This window comes from Cervus canadensis, chromosome 16, assembly GCF_019320065.1.
Source record: "Cervus canadensis isolate Bull #8, Minnesota chromosome 16, ASM1932006v1, whole genome shotgun sequence".
In the NCBI taxonomy this organism is placed as follows: domain Eukaryota; kingdom Metazoa; phylum Chordata; class Mammalia; order Artiodactyla; family Cervidae; genus Cervus; species Cervus canadensis.
In genome coordinates, this window is record NC_057401.1 from 4,278,142 (window position 1) to 4,298,763 (window position 20,622).

At 54.2% G+C, this 20,622-nt stretch overlaps 1 protein-coding gene across 1 annotated transcript in view; it reads left to right on the forward strand.

Moving 5' to 3' along the window:
- The first annotated feature begins 274 nt into the window (after positions 1–274).
- The window catches only part of ERGIC1 (endoplasmic reticulum-golgi intermediate compartment 1), a 112,777-nt gene continuing 92,429 nt past the window's right edge, over positions 275–20,622 (forward strand). Inside the window, exon 1 of the mRNA XM_043488401.1 lies at positions 275–438. Within this exon, the coding sequence (XP_043344336.1) occupies positions 419–438 (20 nt within the window). The 5' untranslated portion in view covers positions 275–418. The remainder of the gene's footprint in view (positions 439–20,622) is intronic.

The following is a 20,622-nucleotide window of genomic DNA, read 5'->3' on the forward strand; positions in this document are numbered from 1 at the left end:
AACGGAGGCAGTGGGATTTGCTCAAGGCCACAGAGAAACTGATGGAAAACACAGTGGGGGGCGGGGGCTGGGAAGGCATGACTAACTGTATCTTTGGGTGCTCCCTTCCTCTCCAAGCCTCGAGCCCCACCGCGCGCCCCGCTAAGGCCCGCCCCTCCGTCCCGGCATCCAGCCCCCACCCCAGCCCCCAGGCCCCTTTAACGGTGCGGCGGAAGGGGCGGCCGGGGGCGGGGGCGGTGCCCAATGCGCCGAACGGAGCGTCACTTCCCGGCGGCCGGAGGCAGCAGCGAGTGTCGGAGGCGGGGGGCGGCCGGTGGGGGCGGGGCGGCCGGAGGCGGCGTTGGCAGCCGGCTGGGACCCACGCGGCGCCGCGGCCCACCTGGCCTGCAGCGCTCCCATCCCTGGCGGCGGCGGCACGATGCCCTTTGACTTCAGGAGGTGAGTGTGGCAACGCCGGCGCGGGGCGTGCTCGGGCACGCTGCGGACCCCTCCCGCCTGAAACGCAAAAGCAGTCCCCCACCCTATGCATGCCTCCGCCGGCCCTCGGGGACTCCAGGAGGCCCCCCTGCCGCACACAAAGCCAGCCGGAGGCTCGGAGGGCCTCGTGCAGCGGGAAGCGGGGCCACCCACCTCTCAGGCCGCTCCGCCCCTTCCCTCCCGGGGTCCCCCTCCCCAGGCTGCCCTGACACCTCGCAAAGTCGCATCCCCTTTCCCCCATACTGGGAAAATTTCCTCCTTCCCCTAGATGGGAGCAATCGAGCTAAGAAGCCATCCCCTTCCTCCCCTCTACAAAGCCTTCCTGAATCCCACCCCAGTGACAGGTGCGTCCAGGGCACCTTGGATGAGCCCCCAGGGGTCCCCAGGGGTCTGCAGCCCCCTCCCACCAGGCAGCTGCTGGAGGGTTTCAGGTTTCCGGAGGCTGGGCCTCTCCCCACTGCCTCCAGCTGGAGGCCTGTCCCTCTGCTGGTCCTACTCCTGTGCTCTGGGTCTGGGGGCTTCTTGGAGGAGGGGAGGAGACCAGACCAGGGACCTGTGGGCAGGACTTTGCAGAGAGGGCCCGGCCCCTCCTGGCCTTGGCTTTCTGCAGTCACCACAGTGAGCTCTTTGTGGGGTCCGGCCTCCGCCTGGTCCACACTGTGCTGGGCTAGGCCTTCTGGAAGCCTGACTGACAGGGTCTCCACCAGACTTTCCCCTGAGGTATGGAGCCCCAGGGGCTGCCCTGGCCTGAGGCAACATTGCTGCACGCGTATACCACGGGAAAATAGCAGGGCTTGAGTGGGTTAGAATTTAGTGCCAGCTGAATTAGAATCCTGTCTCTGTCCCCTCCACTGAGCAGGTTGGTATATTCTAGAAGTTGGGGCGAAGGCTCTGGGTACAGACTTCCCCAGAGCTGCTCAGTTGGATGATTTGGGCAAGTGTCTGAACGCTCTCAGTATCTCTGTCACCACCTGCAGATTGGGGCTAAAAATAAAGTCCCACCTGGGAGGGCTGAGAGCGTGAGAAATGCTTAATTCAGAGCCTGGTGGGGTGTGGAGTTCAGAAGTGGGACGTTAGTGGACAAGCCGCCTCTCCGTGAGGCCATTTCCTCACCCACAGACTAGGGGTTCTGGTCGCTCCCTCCCTGATGGTGTGAATGAAGCCAGGGTAAAGTGCCAGCCTTCCTGGAAGAAAGCCTGGTGGTGACCCCCAGGCGTGTGGGCATACTGGGGTGTCAGCCTGAAGAGCATGGTGGCCTGGGAACTCTTGCACTGGCGGGCATGGAGCTCAGCCTGCCGCGGGCACCGTGGCCGTCTCTCAGCCTGCCGCGGGCACCGTGGCCGTCTCTCAGCCTGCCCCTTCCACGCAGCCCGGGGGCTGACACCAGGGTAGTTTTCATACCAGGAGAGGCTCCTCTGATGGAACTCAGGGGCAGACCTCATGCCAACAGTAAACATTCAGGCCACAAGAGAACTGTGGTTGGCACTTCGATTCCTGGTTCCATAAAGCCTCCCCTTACCCAGGCTGATAATTCCTGCCCTTGCCTCTGTCTTCTGTGTGGTTCAGTAGATTCTGATGATTTTGACTTTATTGAAGAAGTCACTGCTTTGGGGCATACAGTTCATTCACTCTGCACCTAACCTCACATTTTAAGGGAAGGAAGTTGAGGGCTGAGGGTCTTGCCCTAGATTGAAGGGTGGGCCAGGGTCCCAGGTTGCACAGAATTCTTGACTTGGTGCCCCTTGAGTTGGAGATTGGGCATGTCCAGGTGCCATGGGAGCCCCAGCATAATGAGGTGTTTTAATCAATTTCTTTGAAAGCTTGTGCTACTCCAGAACAGTGAGAATGTATTCAACACTTTCCATTCACACCTTGGAGTATGAGCCTAGTAACCTGCATGTCTAAGATGTGTTCCTTCCAGGGCTCAGGTTCAAAGGAAGGGTCCGCCATCCCATGCACTTCATTGTTCATTGATCAAACATTTACTGAGTGTCTGCTCTGTGCTCAGCCCTCCACCCGATGCCCCACTGCAGAGCTGGGTGACATGTGACTTATTTGCCCAGGGACAAGCGGTGGTGAACTGATGGAGCTGGGATTCAAACCAGGGACTCTTGGTTCCAAAGTCTTGGAGCTTGGTCTGTTAGCCGTGGGTGAAAAGGGAAGACTTGGAGGGTCCCCAGCCCTCTCAGATCTCTTAAAAACCTTGGGGGAGAGAGAAGGACATGGCAACCCACTTGCAGTATTCTTGCCTCGGAAATCACATGGTCAGGGGAGCCTAGTCGTCTACAGGCCGTGCACTAAACAGTAACTTTCAGAGGATCCACTCCACCAGCAATATGGGCTTCCCCAGCAACCCCAGAGACGACCTGCAGTTTTACATGGTCTTTTTGTAGTCTCTTCTACGTGTGTGCGTGTGTGATGTTTGTTTTGACACTTTCCACTTGATTCATCTCTTGTTCTGTAGTTTGTATAAACCTATTGAGAGTATAAAATCCAGCCACTGAATTGTGGTCACAACTATATGAACGTCTAAGAACATATATCAGTTTTGTTAGGTATATAGTGGTGCAATTTATGCTCAACTTATGTTTAGTGAAATGTACATATTGTAATTAAATAACCCTTAATAATAAAAAAAAAAAGACCACGAGAGATGGAAGGGACATATTCTGGTTGAATCCCCCCGCTCCCAGTTCGAGGCCAGGGAGAAAACCAGGCTTCCTGCTCATTTTGCTCTCCTTAATACAGAATAAAATCAAGAAGGGGAAGAAAGGAACCTCTTGCCCTTTCTTAGGAGCCCTTCTTGCTTGCTTCGTGTCTGTCGGACCTCACCTCCTGTGTGCTTTCCTGTCTGTGAAATGGGGATGGAAACAGTACCCATTATTGAGAAGATTCACTGAGCCACTGTGTGTAAAGCACTTAGATGCAGAGTAAGCACCCAGGAAATTTTAGCCACTCTTTTCGTTATTGGTGTTATTTCATCGGAGCATCTATGTTGCCTAACACTATATAATTCACTTAATTATTTTGTGCTTATTTTCTTCCTTCCTCCCTTGAAAACATGAGCTCCCTCAGGCAAAGATTTTTATCTGTCTCCTTCATTGTTGTAACTCCAGTGCCTAGAAAAAATTGCCAGGGCCACCCTTGACCTGAGGAAGGTCTCTCAGAGTCTGTCGGGGAGGCCAGTTATAATCTGATAATGCCATTTCTTCCTTTGCTGGGAGCCTTTTGGGCCCTGGGTGGGTCATTCCCCTCTGTCCTTGACCGGGTGCCTCTCAGTTGTACTGGGGGTGGGAGGAGGCCCTGGGCTCTCAGAGGTGGCTGTGTTTGCCTTGCTCCCAGGGCTTTGATTCCTTAGTCGCTGGATCTTGAAGTGGTGGAACTGGCCTTGTGACCCAGTTCCATGGGTGTTGGCCCTGCCGGACCCAGTTCCGGCTGGCAGGGGCCAGAACACCTGCTGTCTCTGGCTTGGCCCGCGGTGGGGGGTAGGGGTGCAGTTCCCATAGCCAGGCCCAGAGGAGCCCGAGCAGGACTTTGAGGCACGCAGAGGTGGCCAGCTCCCCCACAGCGGCAGCCCCTGAATTGAAACACGAGGACCTGGGGCATGATGCTCCCCTGTCACTGACCATCAGGCCCCGGGAGAGTTGACTTAACCGTCTCTGAGCCTCAGTTTCTTCATTTTCAGGAGATAGCCACCTTTGTTGCCTTCCCTGGTAGGGTGGATGCAGGGGCAAATGAGCTGTCCCTGCAGGGTATGGTCAGCTACATGGTTTGTGGGGCCCAGTGCAAATGAAAACGCAGGACCCCTTGTTGGAAAAGTATTGAGCTTGTCAGGACAGTGACAGCAGAACATTAAGCCAAGTCTGAACGCAGCCCTCCCAGCGTGGGGCCCTGTGTGACCGCACAGTTCTCAAGCCCGTGATGCCGGCTCTGCTGTTGGCACCTGGTTCAACCTCCATCGCCTCTCCCTCTCGCCTTCCGAGTGGTTGGGCATCTCCAAGAGACCCTAGATCTCCTCAGAGCCCCAGGGGAGCTTTCTGAAGTTGATGTGATTTTTTTCACATCCTGGTTTCAGCCTTCAAGTAGGGCCTGTAGCTCTGATCAAGGGCAGTTTCCTTGGGTCCCCACGTGGCCTTGCCCGAGGGGGTCCCTGCAGCCCCCTACACTCCCTACACCAGTGTCGCTCCCAGCCACCACGGCGGGCTCCGAGCACGCAGCCAGCACTCGGCAGGTAGCAGCTTACCTGGGTGCCTGTATTTCTGCCTGCTTCATCCCAGAAAGAACTTGGGTAAGCTGATGGAAACACATACTTTACAACAAGTTTAAAAAAATATAAATAGACTTAAAAATGAGGGTAAAAGGGAAATAAAGATCAGACCAGAGGAAAAATTTAGGTGAAAATCAAGCCAATATTTTGTGTTTATTGAGCGCTTACTAGTGCCTGACTCTTGGTAAGAATCCTCCCTGTGCTCATTTAATCCCTCAGTAACCCTGCAAGGCAGACACTGTTGTTACCCCATTTTACAGATGAGCCAGTTGAGGTGCAACAGAGGTAAGGGACATGATGGATCAGCAGAAAGTACTGGGGGTTGGAACACCTGCTGTCTGACCCAGAGCCCTGCTTGTATCCTGTAGGCCCATCTCTAAAGCTTTCCCCTTCCATTCACCAAGTTCAGAGAGAACTGAATCCCCCTCTAATTGGATTCACTGGTTTTCTCATCTCTAATCCTTTCCCAGAAGTGCTCCTTAAGAAGCTTAAAGTCACCAACCTTTGATTTTTTTAACTAGCCTCATGTGGTCTGACACCTGATTCTAAAATTGTCTTTAAAGACCCCCCCACCCCTCCCCCACCCCGCACTGTGGTCTCACAGTAATTTAGAGCAGTGGTCCCCACCCTTTTCAGCACTGGAGACTCGTGTCATGGAAGACAGTTTTTCCACAGATGGGCAGGGAGGTGGGGAAGAATGGTTTCAAGATGATTCAAGCGCATTACGTTTGGGGTCCATGCTCCTATGGGAATCTAATACTGCCGCTGATCTGACGGGAGTTGGAGCTCAGGAGGTGGGGTGAGTGATGAGGAGCTGCTATGAATACAGATGAAGCTCGCCCGCTGCTCACCTCCTGCCGTGTGGGCCCAGTTCCTAACAGCCCGTGGACCGGTATCGGTCTGTGGCCCAGGGGTTGGGGACCCTCGACTTAAAGCCTCTCACTCTGGAGGGTCCAGGTTTTCCTGCTCCAGCCCCTGGGGCTCTAGAGTGTAGGGCATGTGTTTACATGATCATCCAGACATGGAAGGAGATGGAAAATCTCTCCTCCCAAGGCGGTTTGGATTCCTGACCTCGATACTGTAGTATCTTTAGCCAGCTGTGGATTCATTAAGTTCTGTTTCCCATCTGGTAATCTGTTCATTTTTTTAATTTTGGAACTGCTCCTGGGCGGTAATGGAGAGGCAGGCAGGGTGTGAGAAGGGCGTTTGGGGTGAGACTTACCCACTCCCCTTGTATCAGTAACCTTCAGCTCTGGCGAAATGTTAAGAATCACTGGAGGAGTTTTAAAAGTCCCCAAACTCAGGTGGCTCTCCAGACCCAGAACTCAGGACTTGAGGGTGGGAGGCTGAGGCATCAGTGTTTTATAAAGGCCCCCATGTGATCCCAGGGCACAGCTCAGACTGAGAAGATTTCTCTACATCAGGAGAACCATCTTTGGCAGGCTGAGAGCACGGGGAAGGCCAGATGCTGGACTGGGTCCCTGCAGGGGAGGTTGGGGAGCGGAGTCTGGTCCCACTGGTTCAACCCTGCAAGCCCCTTCCCTCCTCTGGGTTGGTTCTTCACTAGTAAAGCTGTCAATAAGGCAGGTCAGGGGTCGGGGTTGGGGGGAAGCGGTTACCTTACCATTGATATCCTTACTCTTCAAACTGTGGTCCCGCATTAACAACTTCAGCATCACCTCGGAGCTTGCCAGGAAGGCAGCATCACAGGGCCCACCCTGAATCTGCGTCTGTAGTTTACCAAGGTTCCGGGGTGCTTTGGATGTACCGTAAGGTTGACTAACTCAGCGTCGCCTAGTCTGTGTGCCTCCATCATGGGGTCCCTCCTGGGAGATCCACAGCAGGGGCATAGCTCACTAAAGACTCTGAGAGGTCCTGCACAAGAGGAACCCGAGTCACTTGGTTCAGTCCAGCTTTTGCCAAATGTACTATGTAAGCTACCATGTGGTTTATAGGGTGGCCACTATCGTTTCTCAAAATATTGTTTGGGAAACACAGCTCTAATTGATCCTTTAAGGAAGTGGTAATTAGCCTAATTGTCTGTTGTCAACTTTAACCTTCAGGTCTGTTAACTTAATTACACTGGTCTGTGCAGGAAAAGCAGGGCTTCCCTGGTGGCTCAGTGGTAGAGAAGAATCCACCTGCCAACGCAGGAGACCCAGGTTCTGTCCCTGGGTTGGGAGGATCCCCTGGAGAAGGAAATGGCAACCCCCTCCAGTATTCTTGCCTGGGAAATCCCTGGCAGGCTGCAGTCCATGGGGTCGAAGAAGAGTCAGACGCGACTTAGCTATTAAACAACAGCGTGCAGGAAAGTACCAGACGGGGAAAAAAGCCTGCCAATGCTATTCTGTGTTCGTTTTTAAGAGAGGCAGGGGAAACTCAGGGTCCCCTGTGCTACCAAGAGCTAGGGGAATATGTACAGTGCTGTACAAATCTCTCCAGTCTCTGACTGGGCATTATTCCTATTTTACATCCAGGGAAATTGACCCCCAGAGATGCTGGGTCACACAGATGGTACTTCAAAGGGGCCCCAGGGGACCAGCTCAGCTCGGACACCTGAAAGCATAATCCTTTCCTTGAACGCTGCCTCTTGGAACCTTCCGGGCAGCACAGCTGGACAGGAAGCAAGATCCGTTTGAAATGGACTGAATGTTCTGTTTATCCAAAAGGTGGAAACCCTACTTGAGATGAGCAGGCTGGCTGTTACCAAACTTTAGTCACGGGTCCCTGAACATCGGGTGCTGGAAACACTTTTCTCTTGAATTTTGGTCTGAGGCTTGCATTTCTCAGGAGGAAAGGAGGCCGTCCGTATCTCATTAGTAACGCCTGACAGTCCCTCGGCTGCTGATGAGTTGTGCTTGGTGCTGGGCATGCTGTTGAACTGGAAGATCACCCTGGTCCCATGAGATAGATGCGATTGTAGTCATTTATTTTTCTGTGCTTTATCATTTTAATTAACATGCAGTAAAAGTGGCCTTTTTGGGTGTACTCTTCTATGGCCTTCATGTCATGTGACCGCCTCACAGTCTGGATACAGAACAGTTTCATCCCCCTGAGAAACTCTAATGCTATCACTTTATTCATTAAATTTTTTAAAATTGTGGTCAGAACACTTTAAAATGAGATCTACCCTCTTAACAGCTTTTTAAGTGCACCATGATGGGTGCAGTGTGGTAGAGCAGATCTCTGGGACTTATTATTTGTCTTGCATAACTGGAACTTTATACCTGTTGAATAGCAACTTCCCATTCCCTTCTCCTCCTCCAGCCCCTGGTAACCACTGTTCTACTCTCTGCTGCTGTGGGTTTAACTATTTTAGATGCCTCCTATAAGTGGGCAGAGTAATTTGGTCTTCTGTGACTGTGACTATCTGCTTCCCTGGTGGCTCAGATGGTAAAGAATCTGCCTGCAATGTGGGAGACCTGGGTTCCATCCCTGGGTTGGGAAGAGCCCCTGGAGGAGGCCATAGCAACCCACTCCAGTATTCTTCCCTGGAGAATCCATGGGTAGAACAGCCTGGCGGGCTGCAGTTCATGGGGTTGCAACGAATTGGACACGACTGAGCGACACACACACTTTCTGCGACTGGCTTATCTTACCTAACGCAGCGTTCACCAGCTTCATCCGTGTTGTCGCACATGGCAGAGCTTTTCCTTTTTAAAGGCTGAGGAACGTCCCATTGCAGTATACACCACATTCTCCTTATCTCCTTATTCCCATTCATCTGGCCGTGGACACTCGGATTATTTCCATATTTCGGCTGTTGTGAATAATGCTGTGGTGAACATGGGGGTGTATATATCTCTTTAAGATCCTGATTTCAGTTATTTTGGATAAATACCCTGATTACTGGTTTGGTATTTCTATTTTTAATTTTTTGAGGACCCTCCTTACTGTTTTCCGTAGTGGCTTCTCTGATTGACGTTTCCACCAACAACATATAAGAGTTCCAGTTTCCCCACATTGTCCCCAACACTTGTTATCTTTTATTTATCTGGGTGATGGCCGTCCTGACAAAGTATGAGGTGGTATCTCACTGTGGTTTTGATTTCCGTTTCCCTAATTGTTAGTGATGTTGAGGATCTTTTCCTATTCCTGTTGGCCATCTGTGTGTCTTATGTGGAGAAGTGTCTATTCAGGTCCTCTGCCCAGTTTTAATCAGGTTATTTGGTTGTGGGGTTGTTGTGTTTTGTGTGTGTGTCATTTGCTGTGGAGTTGAAGGAATTTCTTATGTATTTTGGATATTAACCACTTTTCAGATACATAGTTCACAAATATTTTCTCCCGGTGAAAAAGGAGCCCTTTCACTCTGCTGATTGTTTCTTTTATTGATTTAATTTTGAAACAGGAAGCCAGGATTCAGAGCTGGGGGTGACTGGCCAGGCACACAGCTGAGGAAGCACGGGCCTGGGGCTTGAACTTGGGGTCTGTGAGCCAAGAGCCAGGGTGCTTTGCCCTGCGCGCCGCGGCCTCGCTGGTGCCCGGACGTTGCTGATTTTTGTGACTCCCCCCAAGGTGTGCACTATCCTTTTCTCTCTCGCTTTCACACCCAGAGCCGCTGTGGCAAGGAAGAATTTACCTAAAATTTCCCTTCACTGCTGTGGAAGCACCTGGTGCTACTTGCCTTGTTTGGCAGTTTTGCTGGGTCCGAGGGTGCCTGTGTGATGTCAGCAGGTGTCTTCAGGGCCAAGGGCTCGGTCGTGGGCCCCCGTTAGGAATGGCTTTCTTCCCCACGAATCCCTCGAGGGCTGCCTTCGGAGTGCCTTCCTTGGGACAGACCCTCACACTCAGCCCATCTGGCAGATCGTCCTGGATACGAAGCCCTTCCCCGAGTTCACTGGGCTCCGGGCCCTGAACACGCCCCCTGACTCTGTGAGCCTCCCTTTTCCTCATCTGTGTGTTGGGGTGCTCACACTTCTCCGCAGGACTTCTGTGAGGGTGGCATGGACTCGTGTGGATTGCGGGACGAGTGTGCTTAGAAGACAGGGTGTTTCTCTCCTCCTGGCCTTGCCTGGCAGCCCTTAGCTCTGCTCCATGCAGAGCCCTGGGGACCTGCGCAGGTAGACGTGGCAGAGCCGGGACTCCTGGGGGGTGCAGGGCAGAGATGTGCTCTGGTGAGGACACCTGGGGCGGCTCAGCCCAGAGCGGCCTCCCTTCTCTGAGTGGCACCCACATGGTGGCCCCAGAAACCAAGGCAGCAGTCACTAGTGGGAGAGCAGTCACAGGGTCACACGCAGATGCCCTCAGGAAGGCACCTTGGGATGTGGGGGGCAGCTGGGTGCAGAGAGCTAGAGCCCGTCAGAGACACGGGGTGGGGGGAGGCAGCTGGGTGCAGGGGGGCTGGAGCCCGTCAGTGACACGGGGTGGGGGGCAGCTGGGTGCAGGGGGGCTGGAGCCCGTCAGTGACACGGGATGGGGGGCAGCTGGGTGCAGGGGGGCTGGAGCCCGTCAGAGACACGGGGTCGGGGGGAGGCAGCTGGGTGCAGGGGGGCTGGAGCCCGTCAGTGACACGGGGTGGGGGGCAGCTGGGTGCAGGGGGGCTGGAGCCCGTCAGAGACACGGGGTGGGGGGCAGCTGGGTGCAGGCGCTGAAACCCGTCAGAGAGTGACTCTCCGTTGGGAAGGGGCAGCTCCCTGTGGCTTGTTGCCCTCCAGATCACCCTGTTTTTCAGGAAATGATGAAAATCTCATAAATTGCGTGAAAACGATTAGTAACTGCTTTCAATTTTATTTTTGTTGAACATTATGCTGGGCCAAACCAAAGCCTTCTGAGGGCTGACGACGGCCTGTGGCTGGCGGCGGGTGGGCTGTGTGTCACACATACCAGGGAGCCAGCACATGCTCGCCTGGTGGATAGGACTTGGGGTGGAGCCCCTGGACTCAGGAAGGGGTCTGGTGGGTCTGGACTTGGAGCCAGGAGCAGAGGAGTGAGGGGCCCCCAGGTTTGGGCAGAGGCATCTCAGGGCACGGTTCCTCCTGGCCTGGGGCTTTCCTCCCGTGGATGGTGCTGGGGGCGCACGGCCAGCTCTGCCACCAGACCTGACTTTCCTCCTCTGCAGTCCTGGGCTGGTGAAAGCTCAGTTGGAGTGGCATTCCTTCTCCAGATCCCTGAATACCCTCAGCCCCCAGGGTGTCTCTCAGGTACCTCCCCACGCTGTGCCGTGCCCACAGTTCCCGCGATGGTCCCTGCTTATCCAGTGCCAGGCTGGAGGCCTTGCCTGGTTCAGGTCACCGTCCGATCAGGTTGGAACCTGGGGTCATTCCCATTTGCCTAATGAGCATGCTGGGCACAGAGGGGATGGGACTTGGCCAGAGTCATACAGTGGAGCACTCTGTGATGCCAGAGCTGGTTTTCTTACCCAGCTTGCATGCCCCAGAGGGGAGTCTTATCACCTTGGTTTTTGGGGGCCGCTCCATGGAGGCTCCCGATGGCAGCTGCTGTCTGCTCAGTTGTGTTTGCTGTTTGTTGCCCTGGAAACTGTGCTGGGGGAGGGGCTCCGGGTTGCCTGAGAGGAGGCCGCGCTCAGAGACTGTTGCCCGTATTCAAATGTGTACACCTGGGGGTGGGGGTCAGCTGGAACCCTGCTGAGGGGAGCAGTGCAGCCCTTCCCGTGGGGCAGGTGGGGCTGGCCAGCCTGCCCTTGCTCTGGCGGCCTCTGGAGCCCCAGTCAACAGGCCAGCCCTGGGCTGGGGTGGTGGAGACTTTGTTGAACATATTTCTTGAGGGCCTGCTGTGTGCCAGGCAGTGTGCTCAAAGCTGGGGATACAGCGCTGAGCCAGCCAAGCAGCTCCTGCCCCCCCAGCCTCATGGGACATGTTTTGTCGGGCTTCTCTGGGGGCCCAGACAGTAAAGAATCTGTCTGCAACGCAGGAGACCTGGGTCTGATCCCTGGATCAGGAAGGTCCCCTGGAGAACAGGGTGGCGCTTCTCTCTTTTTCTTAAATTAAAGACACTTTTAAATTTAGAATAGTTTAGAGTTACAGGAGAGTTGTATAGGTGGTACAGACGCCCGCCAGTGTTCCCCATGGTTCACACATCTGTCCCAACTAGGAACCTGGCACTGGTGTGTTATTAACTAGACCCTCCAGACTTTATTTGGATTTTACCTCTTTTCCACTAATGTCCTTTTTTTTGGGGGGGGGGCAGGCTTTTTATTTCAAAAAGATAATCAATTTTCAGCATCCGAACAGTTACACTGTTGGTTTTCCTTTCTTCCAACTGGCTCCTAAAGAGACCACACCAGCGGGGAAGGTACACACCTAACAGACCTTCCTGGATCCTCACCAAAAAGGGCAGATTGAGTAGGAAAGAAATGTTTAAAAGCCCAGTGCGTTGCCATCCCACAGACCATAATTTTCACAACCAGATGGGGTAACCAGTGCACCCCAACCTGAAAGAAGCAGTTTCAACACAATTTAAAATTTAAGAACAACTCTGTTCCACTATGTCCATTTATTGCTCCAGGATCTAATGCAAGAGGCAACCTTGCATTCTGTGGTCACGTCTCCCCCCAGCTCTGCCTGGGGACAGGTCCTCCGTCTTTCTTGTTCTTCATGACTTTCTTGTTCTTCAGTCTTGAAGAACACTGTCCAGGTGTCCTGTGGGATGTCCCCCACCCTGGGTTTGTCTGACGTTTTCTCAGGATTAGGCTGGATGGAGGGTGGAGTGCCCTTCTCAGCACATCCTGTCGGGGTTACCTGACACCCGCATGGCGTCAGGTTGGCATTGACCTTCAGCCAGATCCGACGGCGTTTGCCAGGCAGCCTCCGTCACACTCCTTATCGATCAGCAGTCTTTCCCCCCTTCACTCTCAGCTGGCCCTCTCGCGGGGAAGCAGAGCACCCAGTTCTGGAATCCCTTGCGGAGTTTCACGTGCTCGCTGTCAGCAGGGCCTCTTCCCGCTCCGCTGGTGCAGGACGGGCTGACGCAGACACCTGTGTCCCTTCCGAGCAGGTCGGAGGTGTCTCACCATGCCCGCTTCAGTGCTTTCCGTTACACCCCATGCCCTTTGAAAGAAGAGCCGGTCACGAGGTCTGGAGGAGCCGTAAGAGGGCCTTTGAAAGGACCAGGCGTGTTCCGTCCGGCTCAGGGAGGCGCTCGCCCCTCGGTCTTTCAGGCCCCTCCGTAGACAGAGCAGTGAGCCTGGCCCCACTAACGCCTGTGGCTCCAGGAGGTTGGCTTAGATGAGGCGCATCTCCCCACTCATCTCTGCGGGCTGAAATCTCACCCACCCTCCTGGGAGGCCTTGAACACCACGTCCTCCGAGAGACCCCCTGTTCTTTGTGGGGTGACGCGCCCGCCCGCAGCCCTCCCTGACCGCGCGCTCCTGTGTCCGTCCGTCTCAGGGGCAGCCGCCTCTCTGCTCCCTTCCCGCCTGCTTGCGGGGCTCCAGGCCACGGCAGTGCCGCTCATGCCATCTCCTGCAGGACTCTGCCCGGGGCTGACCCATAGTCAGGGCGTGGTAGCCCCTGGGGGTGTGCTTAGCAGAGTCTGCGTGGCGTTGTGACTCTGACAGCCCTGGATTCAGGTCTCAACTTCACGGCTTCCCAATGTGTGACTTTGGGCAAGAAGCCCTCTGGGTCTCCATTACCTCATTGAGACATAATAAACCTACTCAGTAGGGCCTGGCTTCCCGTCCCGACATGAGGACTAACTGAGCTTGTCTCCATGAAACCCTCGGGCCTATGCCTGGCATCTGTTAGGTGCTCAGTGATTACAGAGAAAAGCACAGGGTATCAGGCTGGTATAGAAGATTCCAGGTTGGCAGGAAACTGGCCTAGAGATGCCCCCTTTGTATTAGCCTCAGTCAGCTAATTCTCATAAGCAGACTGAAAATCTCAGTGATTAATGCACCAGACGTTCATTTCTCTTGAGAAGTCCTGAGGTGGTGTGGCCTCTGCCCCACACAGTACCCAGAGCCTCAGGTGTCTACCGTCTTATGCTTCTTTTCCCAAGGGTGTGTCGGATCCTTTCTGAAGCCTGGCAGTGAGGGGAGAGAAAGGAAGGCTGTGCGGGGCCTCATGGAAGGTCTGGATGTGGCACTGTCCCTTCAGCCTTGGGCTGTGGGCCTCAAAAGAAGAAAAAAGGACAGTCCTTGATACATATATCACTAGCAGAGGTAGGAACTCAGTTGGTATTTTCTATCTCCCACCATCCTGGGACCATTTCCCTACTCTGGAGGTGTGTTCCTAAACAGCATATGTTATATATTCAGTAACTTTTACTGAAGCTACTCAGCTTCCCAGGTGGTGCTGATGTAAAGAACCCGCCTGACAATTCAGAAGACATAAAAGATGCAGGTTCAGTCCCTGGGTTGGGAAGATCCCCTGGAGGAGGGCATGGCAACCCCTTCCAATATTCTTGCCTGGAGAATCTCATAGACAGAGAAACTGATGGGCTGTGGTCCTTAGGGTCGCAAAGAATTGGATATGGCTGAAGTGACTTACTGAAGCTGAAACTCCAATACTTTGGCCACCTCACGTGAAGAGTTGACTCATTGGAAAAGACCCTGATGCTGGGAGGGATTGGGGGCAGGAGGAGAAGGGGATGACAGAGGATGTGATAGCTGGATGGCATCACTGACTCAATGGACATGTGTTTGAGTAAACTCTGGGAGTTGGTGATGAACAGGGAGGCCTGGTGTGCTGCGATTCATGGGGTCGCAAAGAGTCGGACACAACTGAGCAACTGAACTAAACTGAAGTGACTTAGCCTGTTAGCATTGGGTCTTTTGATGTAACATGTTTATTTATAAAAGGTAACTTTATAACATCTTTGAAAATGGACAAACATTATCACCTATCACAAATAGATACAAATAAATTATTGCAAGTGTATTATTTTCTATCCAGCTACCTGCTACAGTGGCTGCGTCTGTTTAAAAAGGGGATATTAGCAAGTGCTAGAGAAACAAGCAGGTGACGGCCAGATAGCTGTACTTCAAGAGGTTCTCTTTGATGTTCTCAGTACCCTCAAGGGGGTTGAACAGGGACTGGCCTTCTCACTGTGAAGTCTGATGCCATTTAACCACCAGGTCCCTGCATGGCCTGAAATCACCATGGGTCACTCTGGTGGCTTAGGTGCCCCACTTTGGGAAATGCTGGCTTAGGGGACAGAAAGCCCACAGTTTGTGCACAGACAAATCCTTGGTGCAGAGAGAGGTGGATGAAGTCACCCTTTCACCTCACAACACTCATCCCTTTATAGTTTTCACCGTGACTCAAGCTATTAACTAATGGTGTCACTTAACCAGTGGGGAAACTGAGGCCCGGAGCAGAGCATGACCCCTGGCTCCCGCAGGACTCACGGCCCCTCTTCTGTCCCCGGTTGCTGACTTTGGTCAGGGAAGGCTTCTTGCCATAGGTGTGACCATGCTGGGCAGGGGTTGTGTGTCCTCATGATGCTCTCCCGCCTCCCTGCCCTGCTTACCCATTGCCTGCCTGGGACACGGGACTGTGTGTGCACAGGGATGTCTGTCTCCCACGCCTGCTTCAAGGAGTCGGGAAATCAGGAGATGACCCTAGGCATGCTTGGGAACTTGTCACGCACTCACTGGCACAGGAAGCGACACGAGATTTGTGTGGGGACGGCAACAGTGGGTGCTGTCCTGGGCGAGTGCCTGCTCTTGAAGGGAGGGCTCCCTGTGTGTCCTGCCATGTCGTACTGAAGTTGTTTTACGCTCTTGACTTGGGGATACTCCCCGACTGGTTTGTTCACGGGGTCGAGGAGTTCGGCTTCCTCTCCTGCTCCTAACTCCCCTCTTCTACGTCCCACCCACTCCCTTGTTATGCTGGCGCCAAGCCCACCCATTGAAAACAGGCAGCGTGCCCTGGATCTCCCAGCAGCGTGGCCAAAGTATTGTTTCTCTCTCTCTCTCTCTCTGAGGAGATTGAGGCCCAGAGAAGCAGGGTTCATTCATTCATCCATTCATGCACTCACTCAAAGGTTAACTGAGGAGGGTTCCAGGGACAACAAGCCTGACATTGTCTTGACCATCATGGCATTTCCAGGGTAGTGGGAAAGGTAAGCAGAGTGAGAGTGAACAAATAATTGCACAGATTATGGTGAGTGCTGAGTACTGTGGTGGGGACTGAGAAGGACGGGAAAGGAGGCAGGGCGATGACGAGTTTGTGGAGGAGGAGCTCACTGGATTAGCTTGGCCACCCAGGGCCCTTCCTCCAAAATGATCTCTCTCCAATTTGTATCGACCCCTGTCCCTTCCCTGGCTGTATCTTTTATCCACCTGGACATGTCCATAAGCTCACTTAGCACAATTGCAGTGGTCTGTCTGTGCCATTTGTCACCCGACATTTGTCTGTCTTGGTGGGGTCTAAGCTCTGGAGGGCAGGGACCAAACCTGTCTTCATCCCTGGATCCTGGTACTGAGCCTGGGGTCTGCACACAGCTGATGCTCAGAGGATGGTTGTTAAACGAAAGAAGGAAAAGAGGTCTAGTTAAGCCAAAATCAGATCCTTAATCTGTGGGAGGTGGGGCCCTGCTCCATGAACTTCACATCTCCCACAGCTTAGAACCCAAAACAGATGAGACTCCCCAAGACCTGGCAGAGGGGTCCGAGTCCCCTGGAATTGGGGGCATTGTTGCCATATCTCTGTGTTTGGAAAAATGTTTTCAGTTTTCTTATAAGAGTCTAAGCGCATCAGAAAGGATTTATTTCTCTAGCAGTGGTAATGGGAAATGTTCTACTGTTACCATTACCATAATGGGTAATGGTAAGGGGAAATGAAGGTGTCCTGAGGAATTGGGAAACCCCTCATTACTCAGGGCCGCCCATACTGGGAGTGGGTGGCCAGCTGCCTGTCCTAACGGGAGGCTCCCAGGGTCCCCTCATCCCCACTAGCGCCACTTGCTTGAAATGACCCGTGAGCCCCTGGGATCTGAGGTGGGGAAGCTGGGAGGGGGCAGACACCTGACATTCCACACTCACCCCAGCCAGGGGCCTCAGCTTAATTGTTTCCCATTTTGAGAAAACAGGCTCAGAGAGGTTGAGGACCTGGCCCAGAGTCACATAGTTAGCAAAGTAACAGCCAGTCCCTAATGTCAAGACTTCCCAACCCCCAGAAAAGGAGACTTTCTGTTAGATCACCTGACTGTGGGCATTCTAAATGCCCATTTTTCTGTTTGAGTCCAGTAATTCTGCTCTCTCTAGATCTGGCAGGTTTTCCTAATCACCAGGGTGCTGTCCTGCCCCCACTCCCAAGTCCAGTCCATATAGGTCTAGAGGTCTGCATCTTTCAAAGTGTCCTCAGTGATTCTCAAGGTAAGGTGGGAAACCTGAGGAAGGGTCCCTGTTATTACTCAAGTGTAAATCTGAGGCTGAGTACCACAAGTCTTAACTAACTTAGTAATGATCATCACAGAAGCGTCACATGGGGCTTCAGAGTTTGGAAAGCCTTTAGAAGATGCGTGTGGTCTGGGGATGATTGTTTTTCTCTGCAGATATGGAAACAGAGGTTCAGAGGGGCTATGGGAATACAGCTTTTCTACACTTGGATCCTGTACCTTTTCTACTTTTCATAGGAGGTGTTTGCATCCTGGTGAGTGTTAGGTCCTCAGATGCTGCATGATGACACCTGGGTTTTGACCCCCTTTTGTCCCCGGTGCAGAGAACCAGTCCTGACCTGTCTTCTGCTGGCAGGTGTTTCTGGAAGGAAGGAAGAGAGAAGCCACAGGTGCTGGACAGTTGGAAGGGATGACGATAGAAGTAAACATTTACTGAGCACCTCCTGGGCATCCGGCACTGTGTACTGTGAATCTGTCACTGTGTTCAGTTCTCACTACAAACCCAAAAGTGGGGGCTTTTACTTCCCTGTTTTACAGATGAGAAGACTGATGGGCGTTCAGGTTCCAGGCTGATTAGACTGTGAACACTGGAGCCCGGCAGGGCCGGGAGGTGGGTGGAGCCAACCCCTTCCTTTTGGAGCCGAGGGCCCCGCCCCCAAGCCCTGCGAGCCAGGTGGCCAGGCTGGGTCCCCTCTCAGGCCTGCCCACTTTTCCCAACTTGGCTTCTGGTGGCTGAGCTTCGAAACTAGGGCATTCTTAAAGCCAGGTGGTTTGTCAGAGCTGAGTTAACCCTGAGTCAAAGGAGGAATGAGAGGGCTCACTCACCTCCTCCCTGCCCCACCCCACCCGCCGCTTCCTGGGTCAGGCCCCTCACCGTGGGGCTGCACAGACGTCAGCTGGCTTGGACCTCCGCCTGCCCACACGCCCTGGAGCGTGAAGAGTCAGCTGCCCAGGACTCAGCTTGTCCTTGAACCACTGCTGGGAGGTGCCAGGCAGACTTGGGACAGCTGGGCTTTGAAGACTGGTACACCTGGGTCGCCATTCCGATGCTTCTGCCCCCCTTGCTGTGTGTCCTTGGGCAGTTCACTTCCCCTCTCTGAGCCTGCTTTCTGGGGGTGTGCGCCCTGACCTCACAGGGTTACCGGTCCCAGTTGAGAGCACCTCCCACAGCTACTGGCTCGTTGTGGGGCCTAACGCACTGACAGGACCCTCTTCTTCCTTTCCCCATTTATGAAACTGCCTGTCACACTTGATCTAAAGCAGAGATTATAAACTGGCAGCCTTGAGGGTCAAATTCTGCCCAATCACAGACGCGATTATTTGGTTCTCCCATCTAAAACAATTTAAGTTAGATGCCAGCATTTCAGATAAGGAGATTTCACATGAACATCTGGATTTCCAGTGCCTCTAGAAGAATGGGGCTCCAGGCTTCACTGGCCAAAAGGAACCTGCCAAAGAATCAGAGTTGGGTGTATTGTCTTCATTTGGGAGGTGTCAGTATTGTCCTTCTTATGCCTCCACTTTGAACCTAGTGCTTAAAGGTTCTCTTGGGGCCACTCTCCAGGGAAGGAGTAGACTCAGAAATGACTTTTAATCTTCGACGACACTGTTGCGGTCTGCGCATGTGCAGACCTGCCGTGGGTGGGCCGGCAGGACGTGGCTCCTGTTGGCCAGCGTCTCTGACGCAGACCACCTCCTCACAAGGTCTTTCTGTAGGCCTCCTGTCCACAGGGGACACGGGGAACCCCGTCAGGGAGCTCTCCCTTTGGAAGGAGCTGGTGGAGACCAGGGTTGGGAGCTTGGTCTCCGAGTCTCCCACCCGGCTGTCAATGGCTTGCTCTGCCTTGGTCACGGCTCGGTCCCCAGGGCCTCGGACAGCGACGGGCACCCTGACAAAGACGCATCGAATTGCGGTCTCTCTGGCAGTGAACCGCAGCCCCGCTCCTTGCAGAACTGGTTTGCCAGCACCTTACCCACGTCATCAGCAGGGTTGGTGAAGGTACCTTTGTCCTGGGGGACAGTGGAACGTCAGTGAGGTAACTCGGTAAACCGCTCAGCGCCGCAGCCACTGTGGTAAGTGCCCAGCACACGTGTCTGCAACGGTAGTTGGCACAGATATTTCTGTGCTTGAACCTTGATACAGGCCACCAGCTGGCACTCTGGCCCTGCAGGTAGCGGTGTTACAACCTTGGGATCTGCCCAAGCATGCTGGTGGTAACAGCCTGGAGACGAGAGGGCACACGGGCTTGACCGGGGTGCAGGTCCCCGGGGAGAGCCAGCTGTTGTCGGCCGGAGTCCCTTCCTGGCCTGGAGATGGGACGCGGATGTGGCGTCCGCCCTCCCACAGGCTGAGCCAGTTCGCCACGTGCTCTTGTCGCCTGCAGATACCGCACAGCAGACACGACGAGGAGGAATGCGCCCTGGGCCCGGCCGGCCCGTGACGTGTGAGCGGCCCCGGGCCTGCTCCTGCCCCAGCTGGAAGCAGCGAGGGCAGTCCAGCTGCAGCCCCCACAGCAGCGCGTGCTGCCCTTTCAGGCCCCTTTCTCGCCCCAAGGGCTCCGGAAGTGAAAGGGCTGGTCAGGCGGCCCGGACCGCCTTCCTCAGCGGGACCTTGTGCTCAGGAGCTCTCGGCTGTTTTCAGCTCACATACCCTGATCTCCCCCCGTGGCTCTGTGGGGAAGGAGTCACCCCGTTCACAGACGGGAAGGTTGGGGCCCAGGGAGTCCCAGTCTGCACAGTCAGCTGGGGGCAGTTTGCTTCTGCAAGTGCAGATTCCCACCGGGAGACTGTGGTGTGGGGAAGCAGGGCCCCGGCCTTTCTTTTTTTTAGACACCTCTCTGGGACATGGTAACAGTCAGGAGAGGAGGGGAAGCCCGAGCAAACACTCAGGGCTTGAGCTCTGGCCCTGCTGTTTGCTCAGTCAGCCGAATCACTGACTTCTGCAGACTTCCTCAGTGCCCGCCAGCGTGTGAGGCGAGGGGAGTGAGGGGTGCTTACCGCACGGGGCGGTTGTGGAAACCCCATAAGCGGTCTGCCTAAGCCTGTTTGGCAGTCAGTCATGTAACATTCTTGGGGTTCGGGGACTATTGATTTGTTGCTATTATTCCAAATGCGATTTCTTACAAAAGCGATTTAAGAAAGAAAAAAGATAGCCTGTACGTCACTTACAGCAGTATCTTCTCTTCTCCCGTAAGTAGGAATCTCAGGATGCTGGGGTCAGGGTGGCTCTGCCCCATTCTTTTTATTTATTTATGTATTTAGTGCTGAAAGCCAGGAGTGGCTGCCGCACTTTAGGGATGAAACTGCTGAGGGGCAGGTTGAATTTGGACCACCTGTGGGGGCGGGGTGGGCGTGGCGGGTGGCTGCCTTGGGTGACCGCAGCAGTGGGCTTGGATGGTCGCACCCCCACCCCCGGCCCCGGGTGGTGTTTCTCAGAATCCCAGGAGACACCTCTGGGCAGAGATGGTGATGCTGGTTCCCAGGAGGGCCCTGGGCGTGGGAGAGGAAGCACCACCGCACCTGCTCTGCATCCAGGGAGCACGACCTCCTGGGTTTCCCCTCACGTCTCCACTGGTGGC